Here is a 21,708-nt window from a genome sequence, read left to right as displayed (position 1 = left end):
TCATTTCAATAATCTTTCTCAGATTATTGAAATGGAAATATAAGGGCAGGCTGAAAATTTTGAGTTATTAGCTGTTTTCACACATGTCCTCCGCCTTTTCTCTGCATTTGTACATCAGGAGGTTCGACCGTGAGGGTCATTCACACTTATTCACACTTGATGTCCGATATGCGGACATCTGTGTCGCTCAGACATCAGTAGAATCTCTGACTGGTTTAGGGGGGCGGGCTTGAAGGGGCGGGATATGACGTAGGGTCTAAATTATCAAGAGGCGGGATAGGACGGCCACTGTCACTCTCTCTGTTTTGGTTTGACCACAGACAGAGTGGCAGAGGCAGAACGGGCAGAACTCATCGCGATCATCTGAAATGTTGCTGCTGCGATGCATCATATATTCCGTTGCATCCACAACATCCCCATGATGGATGAAAGATTGGACCATGAGTTAGAGACAAATAGAAGAAACAACAAACAAGAAAGACGTCGCGAACGACTGCGTTACCGGAGAAAGATAGCGTATTTTTTTGCTTAATTTGACATCTAACAAACACTGGAACAAATGTAGTTGATTTCTGTGTAACTGAGAAAACAGGGAGTGGAAGGACGGGACCCATTAATGTACAACTAACTGTTGTCAATAATAAGTGTTACGAGAGTTAGCGCATGTGTGTGTGCGTGAGACTGTGTCTGTGCAAACATGTAAAGTCAGTGAAACTAAGAATAAAGTACCCAGCCTGTCAATAATCGGTGGCCACTTCATTCCGACCATATTCAAACCTATAAGCAGACCCACTGCCGGTCAAAGTGAAGGGTGTTACCCCCGAGAGAACATCGGCCCTGGAGGGAACGTCTCCCCTGTGCTCCTCGACTACGGTCTGGGAGCCGACAGCAGGAAAGGTGGAACATAATAATAAAAAAACATTTTCTATATACGTGTGCAGCTGTGAACTCATGTATTGTAATTTATTGTATGACGTTGTACTTACGATAAGACCTATCATTTAGCATTCACCACACACACACACACACACACACACACACACACACACACACACACACACACACACACACACACACTTTTCCTGACTTGTAAACATCAGTACCAGTAGAGTCTGATAACAAGAGTCTGCTCTCTGCTGCTGGACTCTTCTAGAAAAACAAGAACCAGATTTATTGACGTTTGATAGAAGCTGTATCTTTATGATCTCTGGTAACTCCTCACCTTTTCTCAATAGACTGATTTCCATCTTTAAAGTTAACAGGTTGACTCATAGACCAGTCACTCTTCATGGAGACACAGCTGGGTCCAGGGGAGTCTGCTCTCTGCTGCCTCCTTCTGAAAAACAAGAACCATCTGGAAGTTAGGATATGTCGATATCTTTTCGTTTTATAATTTAGGGCTACTCAACTACTTTCTCATGACTTTTCATTTCAATAATCTTTCTCAGATTATTGAAATGGAAATATAAGGGCAGGCTGAAAATGTTGAGTTATTAGCTGTTTTCACACATGTCCTCCGCCTTTTCTCTGCATTTGTACATCAGGAGGTTCGACCGTGAGGGTCATTCACACTTATTCACACTTGATGTCCGATATGCGGACATCTGTGTCGCTCAGACATCAGTAGAATCTCTGACTGGTTTAGGGGGGCGGGCTTGAAGGGGCGGGATATGACGTAGGGTCTAAATTATCAAGAGGCGGGATAGGACGGCCACTGTCACTCTCTCTGTTTTGGTTTGACCACAGACAGCATGGAGGCAGAACGGGCAGAACTCATCGCGATCATCTGAAATGTTGCTGCAGCGATGCATCATATATTCCGTTGCATCCACAACATCCGCATGATCGATGAAGGATTGGAGCATGAGTTACAGACAAATAGAAGAGACGACAAACAAGAAAGGCGTCGTGAACGACTGCGTTACCGGAGAAAGAGAGCGTATTTTTTTGCTTATTTTGACATCTAACAAACACTGGGACAAATGTAGTTGATTTCTGTGTTTAATTGAGAAAACAGGGAGTAGAAGGACGGGACCCTATAATGTACAACTAACTGTTGTCAATAATAAGTGTTACGAGAGTTAGCGCATGTGTGTGTGCGTGAGACTGTGTCTGTGCAAACGTGTAAAGTCAGTGAAACTAAGAATAAAGTACCCAGCCTGTCAATAATCGGTGGCCGCTTCATTCCGACCATATTCAAACCTATAAGCAGACCCACTGCCGGTCAAAGTGAAGGGTGTTACCCCCGAGAGAACATCGGCCCTGGAGGGAACGTCTCCCCTGTGCTCCTCGACTATGGTCTGGGAGCCGACAGCAGGAAAGGTGGAACATAATAATAAAAAAACATTTTCTATATACGCGTGCAGCTGTGAACTCATGTATTGTAATTTATTGTATGACGTTGTACTTACGATAAGACCTATCATTTAGCGTTCACCACACACACACACACATTTTTCCTGACTTGTAAACATCAGTACCAGTAGAGTCTGATAACAAGAGTCTGCTCTCTGCTGCTGGACTCTTCTAGAAAAACAAGAACCAGATTTATGGACGTTTGAAAGAAGCTGTATCTTTATGATCTCTGGTAACTCCTCACCTTTTCTCAATAGACGGATTTCCATCTTTAAATTCCCAAGGTATATCCATAGAGCGGTCACTCTTCATGGAGACACAGCTGGGTCCAGGGGAGTCTGCTCCCTGCTGCCTCCTTCTGAAAAACAAGAACCATCTGGAAGTTAGGATATGTCGATATCTTTTCGTTTCATAATTTAGGGCTACTCAACTACTTTCTCATGACTTTTCATTTCAATAATCTTTCTCAGATTATTGAAATGGAAATATAAGGGCAGGCTGAAAATGTTAAGTTATTAGCTGTTTTCACACATGTCCTCCGCCTTTTCTCTGCATTTGTACATCAGGAGGTTTGACCGTGAGGGTCATTCACACTTATTCACACTTGATGTCCGATATGCGGACATCTGTGTCGCTCAGATGTCAGTAGAATCTCTGACTGGTTTAGGGGGGCGGGGGCTTGAAGGGGCGGGATATGACGTAGGGTCTAAATTATCAAGAGGCGGGATAGGACGGCCACTGTCACTCTCTCTGTTTTGGTTTGACCACAGACAGCATGGAGGCAGAACGGGCAGAACTCATCGCGATCATCTGAAATGTTTCTGCTGCGATGCATCATATATTCCGTTGCATCCACAATATCCGCATCATCGATGAAAGATTGGAGCATGAGTTACAGACAAATAGAAGAAACGACAAACAAGAAAGGTATCGCGAACGACTGCGTTACCGGAGAAAGATAGCATATTTTGCTTTGCTTAATTTGACATCTAACAAACACTGGGACAAATGCAGTTGATTTCTGTGTTTAACTGAGAAAACAGGGAGTGGAAGGACGGGACCCTATATGTGACACACACATGGGGGGGACCCCCCCATGTGTGTGTGCGTGAGACTGTGTCTGTGCAAACGTGTAAAGTTAGTGAAACTAAGAATAAAGTACCCAGCCTGTCAATAATCGGTGGCCACTTCATTCCGACCATATTCAAACCTATAAGCAGACCCACTGCCGGTCAAAGTGAAGGGTGTTACCCCCGAGAGAACATCGGCCCTGGAGGGAACGTCTCCCCTGTGCTCCTCGACTACGGTCTGGGAGCCGACAGCAGGAAAGGTGGAACATAAAAATAAAAAAACATTTTCTATATACGCGTGCAGCTGTGAACTCATGTATTGTAATTTATTGTATGATGTTGTACTTGAGGGTTACGATAAGACCTATCATTTAGCGTTCACCACGAATGACTCTGAAAAGCAGTGCCACATTAAAATATGTTTTTAACCATTCAGCGAACAAAAGGCAACAGGCTGATTATCGACTCAGAGGCCACTCAACATGCAACATGCCCACTCAACTGGTGTGAAATGCCGACATCCTACTGCTCATTCACATATAAGGTAATTAACATTTCCGCCGGCTAAAATACTACCTGAGGGGTAGTCTTTTTTCAGGAGGTCCAACGTCAGGATAAGTCATTCACATATACAGCCCGTCGGGAGAATAGCGGGCTAATAGCTGGCTGTACGTGTATGTGTAAAAGCAGCTATAATGGCATTTAAGCACTAACATGTTGACATAAAAACACACTTAGTACCCGTCATACTGTGCATAGAGTGTTGATTCACAATGCGTTTAGCTAACATAGAAATAGAGCAGTCAGTTTCTACATTTCTACACAGACCTGTGTTATTCTTCATGGATTATTGGTTTAAATAAATCTCTTCACCTCAAAAGATCAAACTGATTCAATAAAAGCTGTTTGAAAGACGTTGAACCTTCTAACATTAAACCTGTAAAGTCTGCTACAAGTCGTCTTAATATTAATTTCATTCACACGATTCAAACAGCAGAATAAACGGCCTCAGCCATGAACCAATCCATCTCCAAGTGGTCCTGTGATTGGACGTTGGTATGTTCTGATTAACGATGGGCGGGCAGATCAAGATGATCCGCGGGCCGCCAGTTGAACAGCCCTGATGTATCGGCTGAATCCTCACCTTGTCTTAGAAGGTTGGAGATTTCCATCTTTAAACTGTTCAGGTAGATTCATAGAGCGGTCACTCTTCATGGAGACACTGCTGGGTCCAGGGGAGTCTGCTCTCTGCTGCTGCGCTGGGCTTCAACACACACACACACACACACACACACACACACACACACACACACACACACACACACACACACACACACACACACACACACACACAGCTGTTACTCAGACTAATGATGGAGTCATGATGTATCACTGCTGAGCTCTGAGATGGACAACAGTCACAGACAGAGAGATCCTCTTCTTACCTCTTAGCTTTGCTCCGGCGGCCATGTTCCCCAGACAGAGTGGTCTTAGAGGTAGGACCCCCCTCCTCTCTCTCCTCATCCATAGTAGACTGGAGACCTGGACACAAACACAACTCATCCATCACTTCATTTGCCTTCTGAACTTTAGCTGTTTATTGAGAGAGAAGATCATTGTGACTGCGTCACACTAAAGCGTTATGGACGTCATAGACCATCAATATGAACCCCACAACAACATACCCACACTGCCCTCACTACAGTACAGATGTGTACAGCACATGAGAACTGAGAGATGAGAATTAAACACCTTGGAGACTGTAACTGTGCTTAAACTACAACACAAAGAAGATATATGATTGACTTCAAAAGTCACCATAGCATGACTAAAAGAAAAAGAAAAAACGTTAGAATCATTTCTCCACTGGAACAAAGTCTGAATTCTGCCACTTTACTGAACCACAGATTCCATATAAATCAACTAGTGAAGCTCAACACATCGATAGGGTATCCTCTTATTATCGTGATATAATCGTTTATTTAGCATCAGGACGAGGCGTGGCCAACGAGTCTCTTTCTCTCCCTCTAGGGCTCCAGCTGTGGTTTAAACCACAGAGTCTAGACCCGCAGGACCCCCCTGTGAAAGTGGTACAGTCCAGCAACCTGTTACTAGGAGGATTTATAAAACTGTAAATCCCAGTCGCTACGCACAAATATTTAACTTGTGATTTAAATATTAGGACATTCAAAGGACTTCTGTCTCGTCCTTCTTCTTTTTATTTTGAGCATCAAGACAAACAAATCACTTGAATATTGAACTCAGTGTTCAAATGACCACAGGTTAGTAAAGCACAACAGTGAAACATTAACTAACGTTGTATTTGTCTAAAGTAAACTCTGTCTTTAATAGATAAGCGATACACGTACACATTTCACAAGATGAGCTCATTATTATATACCAGTAACCTAAAGACAATATAAACGGTAGTAAACTGGTCATTATTATATACCTGTAACCTAAAGACAATATAAACGGTAGTAAACTGGTCATTATTATATACCAGTAACCTAAAGACAATATAAACGGTAGTAAACTGGTCATTATTATATACCAGTAACCTAAAGACAATATAAACGGTAGTAAACTGGTCATTATTATATACCAGTAACCTAAAGACAATATAAACGGTAGTAAACTGGTTGATCATTATTATCTTATCTTACCTTATCTATTCTGGGATTAAAATGCGTCCAAACGGTATAAAGTGAAAGATTGATCTTCAGATTCAGATAACTCATAGGAGCCTCGGGTACCTAACAGGAACCGCCCCCACCCCCTCTCTGTGATAGCTAATCACAGCCTCGGATACATAACAGGAACCGCCCCCTCTCTGTGATAGCCAATCACAGCCTTGGATACATAACAGTAACAGTAATTTATGTAGTAGTTTGAGAGCCTGCAGAAACGCGCACACACGCACACGCGCTTACACACATTGGGCTGGAGTCGATCAGACTGGAGGAGAAACACGAGGCGATTATTATAACACAAGGCGAATTGTTTACAATAGCAATCTCTACTTGCCAACTCTCCCGATTCACGCGGGAGACTCCCGATTTTTAACCCTATCTCCCGCGATGCTTCCGGTCAGTAATTTCACCCGTTAATCTCCCGATTTTACAGTGACGGAAACAAGTAAGATTGTGCGGGATTTGCAGTATCTGGCAACCCTGACCTGCCTGCGCGCCAGCCGGTGACGTGCCTCAGTCACTCGCTGGAGGCAGTGATACGCCAAGTAGCGTTGATAAAGGGAACAAGGATTAAGGCGTGGACGTTCACACACTCACTCAGGTGCACACAGTTCAGTGTCCACTTTTCCACATTGTGTACAATGTTGTTTTTCTGTGCACTCATTTAAGAGTGGAGTCTACCAATAAGCAATCGGATTGGTGTTAGTTTTATAAAGTTGTCAGTTAGTACTTTTGGGATTTTGAGGAGGGAAGGATGTATATATTTTTAATTTGATGTGCAATAAATACTGTGTACTAAATGCATTGCAGTGTAACAGCCTTATTATTTAGCCTTCTGGTACTCAATTCAACAATCAGAACTGCTCATTTTTTCATTGTCCTCAATGGTAAACAGAATCATTTATTGAATATCAAAGAAAGAAACATTTTCAGAAGAAGGTTCCTTCATCAGGTTTAAAATAAAAGGCAAGAAATGACAACAATTTATACACACACCTGGTGAAGGAACCTTGTTCCTTGGGCCGATACACAGATGAAAAACATCTCCCTCCCTCCTCCCTCACAACCCAATGTTGGCAAGTATGCAATCTCCCCCCCTCCCTCTCTAATAACTGCTAATAACTCTCTAATAACTCCCTCACATCTTCCTCCTCCATTAGCCAGCATGTTTCTGTGTTGTTATGTGATGACAGTCTCTCTCTCCCCTCGTAGAGAGGGAGGGGGGGGAGATTGCTATTGTAAATACAACAGCATTGTGTGTGAGAATAATGATTTTTTAATTAAACAACAGAGTTTACACAAATGGGAATGAAATAAATACTGAGGTAAATGTGATGTGTGATGTCCTCAGCTGTGGTCGTGAGAGTTGTTCACTCTGAGTTTGGGATTGTGGGGAACCAGTTGATTTATTTAGTTTTTAAAGCCCTGATGGGGGACAGCTGGAGGGTGAGTTTGGTTTGGAGGGAGAGGGGAGGACGTAGGGAGAGGGGAGGACGTAGGGAGAGGACGTAGGGAGAGGACGTAGGGAGAGAGGAGGACGTAGGGAGAGGGGAGGACGTAGGGAGAGGACGTAGGGAGAGAGGAGGATGTAGGGAGAGGACGTAGGGAGAGAGGAGGACGTAGGGAGAGAGGAGGACGTAGGGAGAGGGGAGGACGTAGGGAGAGAGGAGGACGTAGGGAGAGGGGAGGACGTAGGGAGAGGGGATTGGGAGTGTGGTCGAATCCCACAGCTCAGCCTGCTTATGTTTTCAGGAACAGAGGTTTTTCAGTCATATAGTATATAAGTAGTCTGTCTGTGTAACTTTGAAAGGCATCAATAAGGCAAAGAAACCCTTGAAAACGTAATGTGAGGTTTATCCAATGCCCTTGCACTGTTATCACCCAAAACTGCACAGTACATTTATTTTTATATTCCATAACCTGCCCATAAACCTGTGCATTATATATATATATATATATATATATATATATATATATATATGTAGCTCTGTACAAAAATCTTCCAAGTTAAAGAGAGACAAAAGGTGTGATGAGGACATCTACACGTTCAGAAGAGGGAGGGTGTAGCCCTGTACAAAAACCATAAGTTACAGAGCATAAAAAATAATTAACAGTATAATAAAATGCTGTGTTAAATGTTCATAAATAAATAGAGTAAATATAGTTCATAATAATAAAATGGGTTAAAATGTGTGCGAGTTAAAAGCATAAATATAATACGCTTAATAAAACTATTTACAGTTAAAAGATAAATTAATATAAAGGTCTTTAAGTTTATCAAGTCTGTAAAATATTTGTGAATTCAGGATATAAAAGAGGAAGAAGCCGTGTTTATGTTTAACTTAACCTGTTACCTGTCACACGTAAATCATTTAATTTCTGTTTTGTCTTTGGTTGTATTAAGATCTCACAAGCCAATCCGAATAAAGTCTCACCGTGTAACGGGCGGGACTAGTGCAGCAGGTTAGTGTGGGGAGTAGTGAGCACATGTAGAGAAAGAAACCTGACCTGAGAGCTAAGAGGAGGCATCGTAATGTGGGAAGCAGTTAAGTTTTATCGTGAGGTCGACTACTCGTGGTCCTGATTTAAACTTCTTTGTGACCTGCAAAAGGTGAATACGATGTGTATGCCTCCATTGTGCTATATCTAACTGTTATAGTAACGAAGAGTACTGGATGTGTAACGCGGTTAGCGACGTGCTAGTTAGCGGTAGCATTCTGTGCTAAATGTGCCCGCATATCGTAGTTTTGTATTGTGACTTAAGTTAACGCAAAGCTAATGCTAGTTCGATATGAAATAGTGTTGATATTGTGGCTCATCGGATAATATGCTTAAAGGAGCTGGACGTTGGAGAGAGAGGGGTTTCCAGCAGATGGCCCTGCTGTTTCTGTGTTTTCTTCCTTGTGACTTCGCCACCGCCATTGCCCGCGTGTGTGTTTGGATTGCCACCGCCATTGCCATTATCTTCGTGAGAATTTCATCCCCCAATCCCTTTCTGCCCCTACTAATTACACCCTGGATTTCGTGAGTACTGACCTACGGCCCCACCGCACACAAGCTTCAAATAACAGGCCTGCAACGGGTTAACCTCATTTAAAGTGTGTTGTTAATTTGATTGTGTGTGGTACATTGAGTTTGCATTGTTGTAAATTGGAGAATCCCGTGCATCTGATTTTATTTGTTTCTTTTCCTAAAATACATTCAACTAGTATTTCATTTTGTGAATAAATACTTGAATGAATACTTTTACCTTTAAAATACAGTTGTGGTGGTCATTTATTAAAATTATCTAACAGTAACATATGAATCAAAGTTGTAGTTTCCTACAACGAGCCCAGGCCCAGTCTTATTGTATTAACCACTCTAGATTTATTATTTAACTACATGGGACAAGGGTTACATATATTACATGTATAGATTATTTAAATAGAATGTCTTATACTCTCTGTACACAACCCTTCTTCTTATCTACCACTGTAGACATGTCCTCTAAAACGTGCATTTCTCTAACTCCACCCTGTTGTACATAATTCACCTCTATTGTCTCCATTCCTCCAGAGCGAGGGGCGGAGGAGGTCTGTGGCTTCAGGCAGCCCGGCATCATTCTCGGCTTCCCTTATTTATTATGAAATAATAAATTAAGCTTTCATGAGTGTGTCTCTTCACCTTGGTCACGCGATATAACTATATTTTTATTTATTTTTTACTAATTATATTTTTGAAAAAATGTTTTGCAATTGGAATAATGATTACTGGACATAGTAAGCGTAAAAAATATATTTGGTGTTACACTTGCAAGTTTTCTCTTCAAAATATTTTTTCTACGATTTTTGATGTGTTATTCATGAAAATACACAAGAAGGTATGGGAGGAGATGCTTCATTTATTTATTTCATAGCCAAATGTATCTATTTATTTTCTCATTTTGACTCACGTGGCATTCCATAGAAGTCATCACATAAATATGGTTAAACAACCGATCAGTTCACTTTTTAAATGTAGTTGAGTTGTAGGAGCTGATAATGGCCTGTAGGGGGCAGTCGGTACACATAGTTAATACAATTAAAATACTTAGTAGCAATATTGATGTTGTATAATATATTAACATAGGTGGATTACGTGATTATTGTTAAATAATATGCATGGAGAACCATTACAGGAGTTTAGGTTGACATTAGCCAAGGTAAATTACAGAATAAAACTAACTGCACCTAACATTGAAAATTCATTGTGAAAATTTAATTAATAATTATAAATAATTTATAAAGAATAATTGGGAGAACTTTACTATATATTTTCTACATTTTCTACATACAATCTAGCTACATATTTGAAATACTTATATTTAATTTAATTATGTTAACAAAACATAACAAATGTTCAACTTGTCAATAATAACAATAATAATAGCAATAATTACCAATGGAACAAGGTTTATTTAATTATTTTGTCAAGTTACAAAAAATATAACTTGACATATCAAAACATTAAAACATTCATAGTCTTTGGAATACAATATATAACCTATTCACAAACAACTGCATGGAGCAGGATTTGGGGACTTAAACAATTCTGCTTCATGCATCAGTTTGTGAAAGCCGATGCAGACTGTAGCCTTTGATTCATGGTCCAGCCTCTGGATGCTGGTACGAGGCTCAGAGGAAACTGTTGATCCTCGTTATTAGGCTGGTCTAGAAGCCAGAGGAGGCGCTGCTGCTGTTCAGTCAGCTGAGGTGGACGGTGGCCATCCTTCTGGTGGCTGCAGCGGTGGAGGTTGAGCCCTTTATGCCGCTTTTCCACCGACAGTATCAGCTCGACTCGCCTCGACTCGACTCGGTTCCAGGCGCGTTTCCATCTAAAAAAGTACCTCTTCAATGTGGGCGGGTCGTAGAAAATAACCTCTCCACCATGGGCGGGTCGTCATTAGGTTTTAATCACGGGAGACGCGATTCCCGGGAAATCTGAATCTGATCAAGACTATTTCCTGATTCCCGGGAAAGGTTATGATGGGAAATAAAATAAAATAAAAAGCGCAATGACTGCGCGTCTATTGTTGTCATACGGTAACGTTGATGGAGGCGAAACTCGAGCCCTAGGAAAGGAACGACACTAAAACGAAACAGCGAAACGCTGATCCTCCGGAGCCAGTCCGTGGACTCCAGCCACGCCGGACACACACAACCACGCGCAGCCTAACTCTAGCCCCGGCAAAGGAGCGACATACACGGCGAAACGCTGATCAGTGTCCCCCTTGGGAGCGGGTTCGTGGACTCCAACCACGCCGAACACAACTTAACTTTGAGTGATTATTCCCATTTACAGCCGCTGGCCAATCAGTTACCAGCAGCCTGTTTACGTCACACAAAAGTACCTACTCCGCTCGCTTGGAACCTCGACGGAGGTAGTACTAAAAAAAAGTACCCGGTACTAGGTACCAGGTACTTTTTTTGCCAATGGAAACGGCGGAAAAAGGCGTCGAGTCGAGCTGGTACTGGCGGTGGAAAAGCGGCATTAGTGTGTGCTGAGGGGGTCTCTCGGACCGCTAGAGTGTGCTGGTTCAGGGGTCCTGGCATCTCCTCTTCTCCTTCAGTCCCCATGGCTTCAGGGAGAGGCTCCTGTCTGACATACCGTGTGGAAACGATTGTAACCAGTTCACTTAGCTCATTGCATGAAGCTAAAAGGTTCAAATGCAGGAAAGTAAACGTGTGGAGTACATTCATGTTAAGTCTGTCTTGTGTCTGTGTCTGGTGTCAGTCTCCTGAGGTGGTGGTGTCAGTCTCCTGAGGTGATGGTGTCAGTCTCCTGAGGTGGTGGTGTCAGTCTCCTGAGGTGGTGGTGTCAGTCTCCTGGTGGTGTCAGTCTCCTGAGGTGGTGGTGTCAGTCTCCTGTGTCTGGTGTCAGTCTCTTGAGGTGGTGGTGTCAGTCTCCTGAGCTGATGGTGTCAGCTCCATTCCAGGCTCAACAGGAAACAGAAAGATCCATAGCAAGGCAAAGAACAGTTTGTTGAATCCATTGCAGTGAATAGGCGTGTGGACTGGTGAATGATGAGGTCTAACAGGTGCCTCTCTCTGTCTCCTCCTCCATGTTGAAGGAGTGCTCCTCTGCTGCACATGAGGCTCCGTGGAAGAGAGGATTCCCGTGTTCTTCCACCTCCTCTTCTGCAACCCTCCGCTCCACTTGTTGTGGTCCTCTCCTCTCTCCTCTCCTTTGGTCTCTGAAGGGTTTCCATTTCTTCTTGCATTCTTCCACTTCCACTTCTTCCACACACGCACACTCACACACACACACATGCACACACACACACACACACACACACACACACACACAGCAGCCTATATGAAACTATCAGGACGTGAGATATGAATCCCCCCTCCCTCTTACATACTCCGTAGCTCCCAGTCCGACAGCAGAGATTAGGTTATTAATCGGCGTGGTAACCGTCCGGGATCACCCTCACCAGACATATTCACCTGGCTGCTCACACCACTCGCTGCGTTAAGCGGTCGTTGTACCTTTGGTTACCATGGAGACCAGGGACCAGGGGGCTGAGCGCCCTCCAGAGAGGGCGTGGAGGGGTCCATCAGGGTCCAGAGGAAAGGTTCCCTTCAGCTCAGCAGCACTAGTTTGTGGAGGCAGCGAGGAGAGAAGTCATCATCATCAGGAGACCCTCTGAAAGCAGGCAGTAATAAAGTGTGTTTATGGTTCCTATCGCAGCTACAGTTGACATGGAGCCTGTGATTTAGATGAAGTGGCCTATTGTCTATTGTGGAGTTAAGACAGACCTCCATGACGATGTGTCAGCAGGTGCATGTATTGAGCTCTGGAGAAACATCTGCTGAGGACCTCGACTGAAGAAACAGGAAGTAGAATCATCTGCTGAACACCAGAGGCGCAGTTTGCGTCGGTTCAGGGGCTCACTGAACCCCCTAGTGGCCGCAGACGACAGTGCAGGCAGGGATTTAAATATCCTAATAATGAATCCTTCTTTATCGTCATGCCTTGCCCTAGAACAGACATGGGCATCATACGGCCCATGGGCCGAATCCGGCCCGCACGATGCACTCGCAATTTGGAGGGAATCCCTTTCTCCTCCGTGTCGCAGTTCAGTCTGAACTTTAGATTGATGTGGAAGTGGAAGAACCGGAGACGTCAGAGAACCCGACGCAGTCGTTACGATTCATAATATCATCCGGAGGCGCACACAGCTTTTGGCGGTGATATTATATATTATATTATATAGATATCTATATATTATATTATCTTATATTATTTAGATAAAGAGCTCCAGGACGCCCGCTCTGCACTTAAATTGTGTTCTATTTCATAAAATATTTAAATTAAATATGTGAAAGAAATTACAAAAAAATGAATAATCACTTGTTCGCGAGTGAGGGTACGATGGAGCGTGAGATTGGCCGGAGAATCGGAGCAGCGGGGGCGTTATTGCGTTCGCTTTACCGCACGAAAAAAGAGAGCTGAGCCGCAAGGCAAAGCTCTCGATCTACCGGTCGATCTTCGTTCCTACCCTCACCTATGGTCATGAGGGATGGGTGATGACCGAAAGGACGAGATCGGTGGCTGGCTTCTCCCTTAGGGATAGGGTGAGAAGTTCAGTCATCCGGGAGGAACTCGGATTAGAGCCGCTGCTCCTTTGCTTAGAAAGGAGTCAGTTGAGGTGGTTCGGGCATCTGGTAAGGATGCCCACTGGACGCCTCCCTTGGGAGGTGTTCCAGGCACAACCAGTGGGGAGGAGACCCCGGGGAAGACCCAGGACTAGGTGGAGAGATTATATCTCAACACTGGCCTGGGAACGCCTCGGGACCCCCCCGTCAGAGCTGGTCAATGTGGCCCGGGAAAGGGAAGTCTGGGGCCCCCTGCTTGAGCTGCTGCCCCCGCGACCTGACCCCGGATAAGCGGATGAGGATGAGGATGAGGATGAGGATGAATAATCACAACTGAAATCAGCTGGATAGGCATGTAGTGATGGTGATTCAGTGATGAAGGTCTCCCTCTGGTAGCCTCAAATCAATTTGATAATTCCAAGTCTGCCTTAAGTCTGTATGTTAATGTGACCTGCACACATACATTTACAGTTTTGTTAATAGTTATCTATCTTGAAGAGCTACAGCTGGTATGAATGACAGTTGAACAATATGCAGGGTAGTGTAGTAAATCAATCCTTGAAAGTAAATCCAGTTATTGTAACCTTGGAGTAGCTAAGGTCAGATAGGCTTAGCAAAAATAAATGTGAGGCCTTGAAATAGGCTGGCAAAGTCGAGGCAACTGTAAAGTAGCTAATACATAATTTGCACTTAATTAATTTGTACCATTTAATCGTGTAACTATGTTTAATTGCAATCGTCCAAAGTGTGGCCCTCCGCTTACTTTGCCAAAGTAACTGTGGCCCTCAGACTAAAACTGTTGCCCACCCCTGCCCTAGAATCACAAACACAGAGGGTCACCTCGTGGTGTGACTGATGACCTTCATGAAACAGGTCCTGGTCTGACTCTGTGGTACGGTGGCCTGCATGGGCCCTCTCACACGCACCCAGAGAAGGAGAGGTTCCTCCTCTGCAGCTCAGCACCAGCGCCTCAAACACACACCTCTGTGTGCTTCAACATGGAGGCTCAGGGTGCTGTTAGACGGGGAGGCGGTGCATCAACCAGCCTGCAAGGCTCGTCTCTGGAGAGACGCCAGCAGCCGGGGTCTGTTTCCTGTCGGCTCGCTTCTAGAACTCTCTCCATGTTCTGCATCGGGCGTATGAGGTGGAAATGCACTTGCTGGTATCCTGATTATTAATGCTGTGTAGACGAAGCCTCTGTTGTGCTTTTTATTCAGTGAACCCCCGACCTTAAAGTGTGAACTGATCCTCTGCTGAACACATGAGAACATTCAGTGGATCCACTGTTGTTTATCACCATTATGCTTTATTAACCAGTTACATACACAATAAACACAAGGACTCAAACAATAGAAGCAGCAGACATTACTAATCATAAACAGGTGTGCACGTATCTTTAATAACTGAACATGTTCTGCTGCTGTGGTGTTCCCAACAGAACACAAGGAATCAATACTCAGTTTAAAGTCATCACAACATGATCAATAGCTTTTCCCAGACCGCTTGCATTATGAATATAATATTAAATCTGCTTTAAATCAGGTTCCATATTTGGCTTATTAAAATAATCTGATATCAGAGCCCTTTTGTATGAAACTGTTAATGTCTGAAAATATACAAAATATTGTAATATAAACATGTTTAGATTAGCCATCGATCAATATTTAAAATACATTTGACGTTAGAAATAGTCTTTGTAAAACCTGCTTAGTTAACCTTATAGAAGATCTTAAAGTCTCTTCCTTTCAGGATTTATCAAGATCAACTTTCAGAAGTCCAAGAACAACATACACGGGTCTGCGTGAGCGCGTGTGTTTATACGTGTCTGTGTGTGCGCGTGTTACTGTGTGTGTGTCTGTATATTTGTGGGTTTATATATGCATGTGTGTGTGTGTGTGTGTGTGTTTATGTGTGTGTGTTTATGCGTGTGTATGTGTGTGTGTCATACCTGCAAACTCATAAGGGTTGAAAAAGGTGACAAACTAAACCGTTGTAGGGGGGTCTGGGGGCATCCCCCCCCAGCCAAATTTTGCTATTTTAACATGTAAATGAAGCATTCTGGTGTACTCCCAGAAGAAAATAAAGGGAAAAGACAACATCTTCTTATGGTAAAAATGGCACATTTATTAACCCATAAACTGGTCAGTTACGACTGAGCAGTCCACTCCAGGACTGGAACGATGGGGAAAAAAAGGCGCGCTGTGGTATATCTTGATAGCGAGTTGTGGTCGTGGAACATGGAACGTGGAGTCATTTGGCCAAAGATTTTTTTATTGTGAAGATAGCAAACTTGTTTCTCGCTCATTATACAGTCGGTTATTATCAGGGGTGCACATAACTTTTTTAGTGAGTTACTCATTTGAGTACCAGGAGATGGTGTTCGGTACACACTCCACACGTAGCGTCGTTTTGATAATGATAAAGGAGATTAATTAATTAATTAATGATAAGGGGGGGGGGGGGGGGGGAGTGTTTGGTTGCGGTCGGGCAGGATTATTGACGGGGGGGGGGGGGGGGTTACGCAAAAGCCAGTGAGTTACGCAAAAGCGCTGTAGTGGCACAAGTGGCGTTACGCATCGCTGATTATGGGCGTGCATGCGTACCAGTTATGTGCACTAGGGCTGGGCGATATGGCTGAAAACTGTATCACGATATAAGTGTTTCATATCGGTCGATATCGATAATTATTGATAAAAAACAATTTTAAAGGACCAGGAGAAAAATAGAAACGTAAACAGTTTTATTTTAAACTTAACCTTCCCCTGATTGTAGGCAGACAGGGAAAAGGAATGTCAGCACAACCATGGAAAACTCAAATAAATATAAACATAAGTCTGAATGAAAATGAACATCACAATGAAAAGTTAACAATTATCAATTAGGCCTATAAAGTGCTCAAAAACATGTGCTACAAAAAAGTGTTGTAAAAACATTTGCAATGTTAAATGTAAACATAAGAGACGAGATCATGAGATCACTATTGCATTACTTGGTAGGTGGATTAAAGCTTATCTTCAACCTGGAACATGGAACATATGGATGTCATTGTTGTTGGGACATGGAGATATGTCCAGTACTGTCATGAACCATCATCCATGTTGTAAAGATCGCTAGTTAGCATGTTCGCTAACTAGCGATTAGCGCCTATTAGCGAATTGGCAATTATTTGGCCAATATTTGGAACCAAGGACTGATTAGCCCAATCCACAAAAGTGAGAGATAAAGAGATAAATTTGACCCTCAAAACTACAGAGGGGTCTGTGTCAACAGCAACCTCGGTAAAATTCTATGTATGGTTATAAATAGCAGACTCCTTAACTTCCTGACTGACAATAATGCCATAAGCAAAAACCAAATCTGCTTCTTACCAAATCAAACCAAAACAAAAGCAAGCTATTCTCCTGCTTTGTAGACTTTAAAAAAAGGCTTTGACTCAATTTGGCATGATGGTCTGTTGTTTAAATGAATAGAAAGAGGTGTTGGAGGAAAAACTTACGGCGTCATAAAGTCCATGTACACAAACAACACATGTGCCGTTAAGATAGGAACACACAGACTTCTTCCCACAAAGGTGTGAGACAGGGATGCAGCTTGAGTCCGACCCTGTTCAACATCTACATTAACCAACTAGCAGGACGTTAATGAAGCGTTCAGCGCGCCGTGGGCGTGTGTTCCGATGGACCGCTGGTTGTGTGTTGTGGTGTGCGTTGGTTACGGCCATACAGTGACCAGGTTGGAAACAATAAATGTTGAACGAGTACTTTGGACATTCCTAAGTCACAGATGAGGTCATTACAGTACTTTTATAGCATACTATTTGATATGTATATATATATTTTGTATTTAACGTTTTATACTTATTATATTAGATATTATATACCTGACCTTTTTACCTTTTTATTTTATTTTCTAACCCTTTTTATTTTATTTCTCATGTCAATAAAGCTTTTTTGAATTGAATGGAATTGAGAGAGAGAGAGAGAGAGAGAGAGAGAGAGAGAGAGTCTACCTACCCTTGTAAAGATCGATATTTGTGGGTGGGTGAGCGAGTGTAATGCCTCCTTGTACCGCCAGGGGGTGCACTAGTCCTTCAAACAATGTTTGAAGGGAATTCTATCTCGGTCTGTGGTTTATTGCACAAACTATATCCTACCAGGTGAGCTGTTCAGCTAACCCTGGTATAGAACCTGTTCTATACATGGTCCCTGTTAACAAAAAACAATAAACAGATTTACTTAATGTACCGTAGGCTCTTTTTTACGTAATTCCAATTATTACATTGGTTTTGTTTTTTTTGTTCAATTTCATGGCATGATCAACGTATAAAGTACACCCACGGGCCGCTCATTAATGAACATATCTTTAATCAGGTGTGGTTTGAAAAGGTCCAACAACGTCCACCGCCCAGAGTTGATGTAGACTTCATTAAGAGCGCTCTCTCTCTCTCTCTCTCTCTCTCTCTCTCTCTCTCTCTCTCTCTCAGGCGGACTACACGGCTCCACATGTCGCTCAAGTGGCGCCACCACCACATCGCCACCACCACATCGATCATCTGTTTAAGACACCAACAGATGATCTTTGTGAGAACTTTGCAGACCACTTCAGAACCAAAATCAAGGACATCAGATCCTGCCTTTTATCCCATCAAGTTTTATCTGTTGACACTGAACTGTTGTCCTTGCCTGAGGAAACACTGGAGAGTTTTGCCCTGGTTGATGCAAGGACGCTTGGTCGAGTTTTCTCCCAAGTAAACCCAACAACCTGCCTTTTAGATCCCATTCCCACATCACTCTTAAAATCGTTTTATGGATTCTTCGAGGAACAGTTTTTAAACATCATGAATTGCTCTCTTCAGACGGGTGTCTTCCCCACCGCCTTTAAAACAGCGGTGGTGAAGCCCCTTCTGAAGAAGAGCAATTTAGATCCAAGTGTTCTTAATAACTACCGACCTGTATCCAACTTACCATTTTTAAGTAAAGTTTTAGAAAAACTGGTTTCTAACCAAGTTAATGACTTTTTAAACAGAAAGAACATTTCAGAAAAGCATCAGTCTGGTTTTAGGAAATACCACAGTACCGAGACAGCACTTTTAAAGATTTTAAACGACATCAGGTGGAATTTAGATAATAAAAAGCTCACAGTGTTGGTTCTACTGGATCTAAGCGCCGCTTTTGATACAGTAGACCAGCCATACTCAAATGGCGGCCCGCGGGCCTTTTTAGGCCCATTGGGCATTTTTTTCTGGCCCACGAGCTGTTTTGAAAAGTTTTGTATTTTTTATTATGATTTTTTTTTTTTTTTTCAATCGCGCTGTCCGCTCTTATTTTGAAATCGCGCACCGCGATCTCAAGACGAGGCTGGGGATTGCCTCCATGGTAACGATAAACAGATAAACTCGAGATAGTAGTCACTCGCTCAGCAGCAGCAACACGTTTACCGACCGGAGCAATAATGGCATGCTCGAAATTTGCCCCAAAAAGAAAACTGGACAGCGAAAACCGCCAGTTCCAGCCAGAATGGACAGAAAGGTTTGCGTTCTTTCTACCACCGTCCAGCACTCGCCCTCTGTGCTTAATATGCCAAGAAACTGTCGCGGCAATAAAAATGTGCAATGTGAAACGACACTATGAAAAAAAACACAAGCATTTTGAAGAGACATATCCGCAAAACTCTGAGATCAGAACAACAAAATTAAATGCTCTTAAAGCATCATATCAAACATCCAACCGAATCCTCCACACTTCTTTGACAAAACAGCAAAAGGCAACACAATGCTCCCTCAGAGTAGCGTGGGTTTTGGCGAAGCACATGAAGCCATTCACGGATTCAGAGGTAATGAAAGAATGCATGATTGGTGTGATGGACACGTTGCTTGAAGGCAAAGAAAAAGAGGAAATGAAAGCCAAAATTCAACAAATCCCACTGTCTGACTCCACAGCATGCCGACGTTCCGAAATGTTGGCTGATGATGTTGCAAAGCAGCTGTGTGATGGAATAAAAAATGCAGAGTGCATTTCCCTAGCTGTGGATGAATCCACTGACACTACTGATAATGCTCAGTTGATGGTGTTTGTGAGATACTTTGATGAGTCAAAAAGGGAGTTTATTGAAGATGTGCTGGGCATGGCAAACCTTTCTGGGCAGACGAGGGGTGAAGACATTTACAATGCAATAATGGGAGTGCTGAATGAAAAAGGAATTGATGTGAAGAAAATTGTGTCAGTGGCTACTGATGGAGCGCCATCTATGATAGGCAGAGAGAAGGGACTAGTTCAGCGCCTGAAGCTTCTTCACCCTCAACTCATATCATACCACTGTATAATTCACCAGTCCATCCTTTGTGCAAGTCTTGGAGAAATCTACGCTGAAGTCATGAACACAATGATGAAGCTGGTGAATTTCATTGTGAATAAGATGAGTGGAAATGGCGTTGCGATGCATGCAGACTGCCAAGGTTTAGTTCAGTGCTGAGTTAAAGAGCGTCTGTATTGCGGCGCCGGTGTGATCACTCTATTGGGAAACACGACCCACTTAAGTTCCCATGGAGACACACTGCTTTGATCAGAAGACTAAAACACTGGTTTGTACTTTGTGCAAAGTTTAATTGAAATGTCACCGCAGCACTAGCGCTATTCAAGAGCATATGAAGAAATGCACTATTCTGGATGACCCAGAGAAGAAACAAACGGTGCCTTCATGTGCTATGGAAATTATGGTAAATACCAAAAGCCGGTGTGAAAATTGCACATGAATACCCCCTCACGTCGTAATTTCCACTGGAGAGCTTGTAGAATATTTTGATACATGAGCTGCCGAGATGAGATAACCTTTGACCTTTTCAACAATATAAGACTATTTGAGAAACTGGGCATTCAAATTAATTTATTGAATATTATGGATCTGCACCCATGGATCTGTACTGTGTATTGTTTTGTTATGTCCTGTGAGTTTGTTATCTTGTGATGTATGTATATGAGGTTTGTGATTTTTTCGTTTTTTGTTTAAGAAAATACTAAAAAGGATATAAAAAAGAAAAACATGGTGGGGAGCAACAAAAAAGACCCCCTATCAGTGCTTACGTTAATTTGTAAAGTGGGAGGTCCCGGAGCGCAGAGGGGGGGTGGACCCGGCGAATCAAAACGGGGCTTGGAGGTAACGGAATACACTGCCTATGTAGCTTCTCTGACTAAAGAAACCTAAACAACGCTGTGTGTATATCAGGGCAATGTTTATTTTAATTTCAGAACATGTAACACTGCACTGCATGGGTGCGAAATGTAAAAAATATATATACACTGCAACAATAACAAGCAGTTTTCACAAGCAGCAACTATCCATCGGGCCATTAAATGAACCAGGATGAACGGATTGCTGCGCCCGCGCCGCGGTGCACCGGCTACGACATGCACACTGCCGTGCAAGGACAGTAATGTGCGCTGTGTACTGACCAGACCGCAAGGTGCACGCCTCAGCTTGTATTTTGGGTTAAACTGCGTTGCTTCGACGTTGTGGATTAGAAAATAATCCATTCTTTTACCGTTATTATTCATCTAAATGAATCCACTGCCAAATATGGAGCTTGTAAAAACTCGAACGTGACATTTTACTGGGGCTCAGCAGATCAATACTGGGGCTCAGCAGATCAATACTGGGGCACAAAAGATCAATACTGGGGCTCGGCAGATCAATACTGGGGCTCAGCAGATCAATACTGGGCCAGGTGTCCCAGTAAAAGGGCTCTAGCAACGTCCATCACCTGACGTATGGAAAGGGGTTGAACCGGGTAAGCGGCAGACCGACAAGGCAAAGGAGGAGGAAGGAGGAGATGGTAGAGGGGAGAAGAGACGCCCTGTTGGCTGTACAGATTACAGATTAAATTAATCTGGGAAAAGCCCCTCTCACACGCATACTACTGCTGTGTCCACCGTGGTCGCCACATTCTTGGTCGGAGGAAACTATTTTTGCTTG

At 43.1% G+C, this 21,708-nt stretch overlaps 1 protein-coding gene across 8 annotated transcripts in view; it reads right to left on the bottom strand.

Moving 5' to 3' along the window:
- Positions 1–21,708, bottom strand: part of LOC311369512 (protein NLRC3-like) — a 131,792-nt gene that overhangs the window by 18,234 nt on the left and 91,850 nt on the right. For 3 of the 8 annotated variants that reach the window (XM_084487710.1, XM_084487711.1, XM_084487714.1), the window contains 2 exons: positions 2,600–2,713; positions 1,223–1,336 (listed from right to left, as the gene is read on the bottom strand). The exons of 1 other annotated variant lie outside the window; for it this stretch is intronic. In XM_084487710.1, the coding sequence (XP_084343836.1) occupies positions 1,223–1,336; positions 2,600–2,713 (228 nt within the window). Of the gene's footprint in view, positions 1–1,222; positions 1,337–2,599; positions 2,714–4,569; positions 4,690–4,870; positions 4,968–6,091; positions 6,203–21,708 lie in introns of those variants that run through there. 4 more of the 8 variants (XM_084487700.1, XM_084487712.1, XM_084487713.1 and 1 more) reach the window with 4 other exon arrangements.

This window comes from Micromesistius poutassou (assembly GCF_964030765.1).
Source record: "Micromesistius poutassou genome assembly, chromosome: 24".
Lineage (NCBI taxonomy): Eukaryota > Metazoa > Chordata > Actinopteri > Gadiformes > Gadidae > Micromesistius > Micromesistius poutassou.
Note: the sequence above shows the minus strand (reverse complement) of the source record. Positions and strands in the feature narration are given on the sequence as shown.